We start from the raw sequence: 3,394 nt of genomic DNA on the forward strand, positions 1-3,394 counted from the left end.
TTTCTTCAAGGAAATCAATAAATAACACAAATCTTTCAGTCGATTTCTGGCCACTTTCAGAAGTCCAGCGGCTCACCACTGCACGTAAGATCCAAACCACGAGGACTACAACCATGGCGGATACGTCTGTCGTATAGGACTACATCTCCCAAGGTCCACAGCGTTTGTACGTGTTGCAACACCACAGCAAGACCTTGGAAGTACCCCTCCTGCTTTGTAGAAGCACACAGACCGTCCAGGGTTCCTGAGCTCCAGCTCAGTCAGACGTAGGCTACCACAAAAAACTCACTCTTTGTAATCCCTTTTTTGTAATCCTATTGAAGTCAAGCTGATAAGACCAGACCTGGCCACAAACCTTGTTTATCCTTAGTGTCTCTCCTTGAGTGCATTAATGTTCTTGCGCCAGGACCTGAAGGGGGTACGTTTGGGCTAAAGTGCCCTTCAGCCTCAACACAAGGATAACAAACCAGGCCACGTGGTAATGGAAAGTCTTTTGAACGTGGAAGAAAAATAACGTTACTTCAGGCCATAATGCACATAGATCAAAGCCCGGTAGTTGTCGCTGCGACGCAGTCTGTTGGCACTGATGGAACGACACGATGATGACACAGTAGTTGAGTACGTACAGAGCGGCGGCCAAGGGAACGCAAAGGACCTTCCCTCCACTTCGACTCACCATATTCGAAGTGTCCACGCGATTATTCTCACGACACCGCTAACCTGTGGGAATAATTTATAATAAAAAAAATGTAGGCATTGCTCTAGAGGATTTCTTCCAGGTTTTTGTTCTAGAATGATTTCTTCCAGGTTTTGGCTCTAGTATAATATATTCCAGGTTTTTGCTCTAGAATGACTTCTTCCAGGTACTGGGTCTATAATAATTTATTCCAGGTTCATGGATCTAGAGTGACTTCTTCCCAGTTGTAGCTCTAGAATAAGGTATTCCAGGTTTGCGTATCTAGAACGACCTATTCCAAATTTTGGCTCTAGAATAATGTATTCCAGTTTTTTTTGCTCTAGAATGACTTCCTTCGGGTATGCTATAGAAAGACGACTTCTAGGGGTTTTCGGGGCTCTGGAAGGACCTCTTCCAGAGTTCCTGGCTCTAGAATGACTTATTCCAGGTTTTTTTTTTTTTGCTCTAGAATGACTTCCTTCCGGTTTGCTTCCGAAGACGTCTTCCGGGGTTTTTCGGGGGCTCTAGAACGACCTCTTCCACGAGCGGCACAGGATCTTCTGGAAGGCCTGGCGGAAGTCCTGGTTGAAGATGGTGTAGATGGCGGGGTTCAGCGAGCTGTTGCAGTAGCCAATCCAGAAGAAGAACTTGAAGAGCGGCTCGGGGATGCGGCAGGCCTCGCGGCACACGCCGTACAGGCTGTAGCTGAAGAAGAAGGGGAACCAGCACAACACAAACACGCCCATGACCACGGCCAGGACGAAGGTGAACCTCTTCTCCCGCGCCTGGTAGGCCTTCTTCCCGGACACCGAGCTCCGACGCCGCTGGCCCCCCCGCCGCCGCTGCCGCCGGGACGCCTGGAAGATCTCCACGGACTTGTTGCCGGCGCGGGAGAGGGGGTGTTTGAGGGACAGGGAGCTGCTCTTGCGGCTCGCCAGCGCTGCTTTGACCTCGGCGCCACCGCCGCCGCCGTTAGCACCGGCAGTCTTGACGTCGCGGCTTTGAGGCTTTTTGTGATGACCTTTGACCCCCTCATCCGATGAGGAGCTCTCGTCCATTTCAACCTCGTCTGTACGGGTCTGGGTCCCGGTCTGGGTCTGGGTCCCGGTCGGGGTCTGGGTCTGGGTCCCGGATGGGGTCTGGGTCTGGGTCTGGGTCTGGGTCTGTGTCTGGGTCTGGAGGCTAGCGGTGCTTGGGTGGGTGGACAGAGTGGGGGGAGGAGGAGGAGGAGGAGGAGGAGGAGGAGGAGAAGGAGAAAGAGGAGAAGAAGCAGGGGGAGGGGGACACTGGCAGCGGCCGTTCTCGCGCTCTCCGCGGTACGGCGACGTCGCCGTCGCCTTGCTCAGGCCGTTCTCCGTCTGCTGCGTGGTTGTGACGTCAGACCGGGGCTTCTTCACGGACATGTTCCGCGTGCGCGTCTTGGCCACCTGATAGATGCGCACGTACACGAGCACCATGATCACGCACGGCGCGAAGAAGGAAGCCACGCTGGAGGACAGGATGTACCACGTGTCGTCGTTGAGCGCGCACTGGGGCTGCGGGGAGCCGACGATGAGGTCATTGTGGCCGTCGATCAGCACGAGGGGCGGGGACGAGATGCACGCGGATATCAGCCACACGATCAGAATGATACACTTGACGCGCTTGGGTGTGCGCTTGAGGTTGTACTCGACCGCCTGCGTGACGGACCAGTACCTGTCCAGGCTGATAGCGCACAGGTGAACTATAGACGAGGTGCAGAACAGCACGTCCAGCGCCAGGTAAATGCCGCACCAAACTTTTCCAAAATACCAGTAGCCCATGAGTTCGTTGGCCAGGGAGAAGGGCATGACCAGCGTGGCGACTAGAATGTCGGCGGTGGCCAGCGACACCAGAAAAAGGTTCTGGGGAGCTTTGAGTGCGCGGCTGGTCAGCACGGCGATGACCACCAGTATGTTCCCGACCACGGTGAAGAGGATGAGGAAACTCACCAGGGCAGCAATGCCGGCGATCGCTGCTAAGGAGTATCCCGTGTCCAGGGAGGAGTTGATGTGAACCACGGAGAACGATTCCGCGCCGCTCAGATTCAACGAATCCATCCCGCTCCAACACCGAAAGAAGAGGAAAAAAAAGAAAAATAGTTACATTCCCAGAGTTTCAATTTTGCCTGTGTTTTAGAAACAATCAAAATGTGACGTGACTCGGGTCCAACGAACGCGATCAGGGTCCCTCGTCGGGTCCAACGAACGCGATCAGGGTCCCTCGGAGTCCAAGGCAGTCCCGTGCCAAATTGCGCACAGCTTTCACCCTTCAGGGATGAAACACCGCTGCCCTCTCTCACTCAGTGGTCCGCTGCGTGCGGGGAGAGGCGCGCCTCGTAGCGACGCGTTGGGACAAGTGCCGCTCGAAACAAACGGAGAGGAAAAGCGAAAGGAGAATCCATGGAGACTGCGTCCTCACGGCAGGTGAATCCGCGCGGTGTGTGCCGCTCCATCCCCTCCTCTCCTCAAAGCACTGTGCACTTTTCATGTGCACCCCCCCATCTCTCGGTGCTGCTTAATGAGTGTTTCATCACACACACACACACACACACACACACACACACACACACACACACACACACACACACACACACACGATGGAGACCCATATTGTTGTGTAATACGCAATAATATGGGTCTCCATCGAGTCGATTGTATTATACAAAATATGTATATAACAATAATATATATTATTGTG

At 53.9% G+C, this 3,394-nt stretch overlaps 1 protein-coding gene across 1 annotated transcript; it reads right to left on the bottom strand.

Moving 5' to 3' along the window:
• Positions 1-284: 284 nt before the first annotated feature.
• LOC132475565 (alpha-2 adrenergic receptor-like) lies at positions 285-2,882 on the bottom strand. Its single transcript, XM_060076770.1, has one exon. The coding sequence runs from the start codon at positions 2,752-2,754 to the stop codon at positions 1,201-1,203; it is 1,554 nt and encodes a 517-aa protein (XP_059932753.1). The 5' UTR covers positions 2,755-2,882; the 3' UTR covers positions 285-1,200.
• Between the last annotated feature and the right edge of the window lie 512 nt (positions 2,883-3,394).

This window comes from Gadus macrocephalus, chromosome 17, assembly GCF_031168955.1.
Source record: "Gadus macrocephalus chromosome 17, ASM3116895v1".
In the NCBI taxonomy this organism is placed as follows: Eukaryota; Metazoa; Chordata; class Actinopteri; order Gadiformes; family Gadidae; genus Gadus; species Gadus macrocephalus.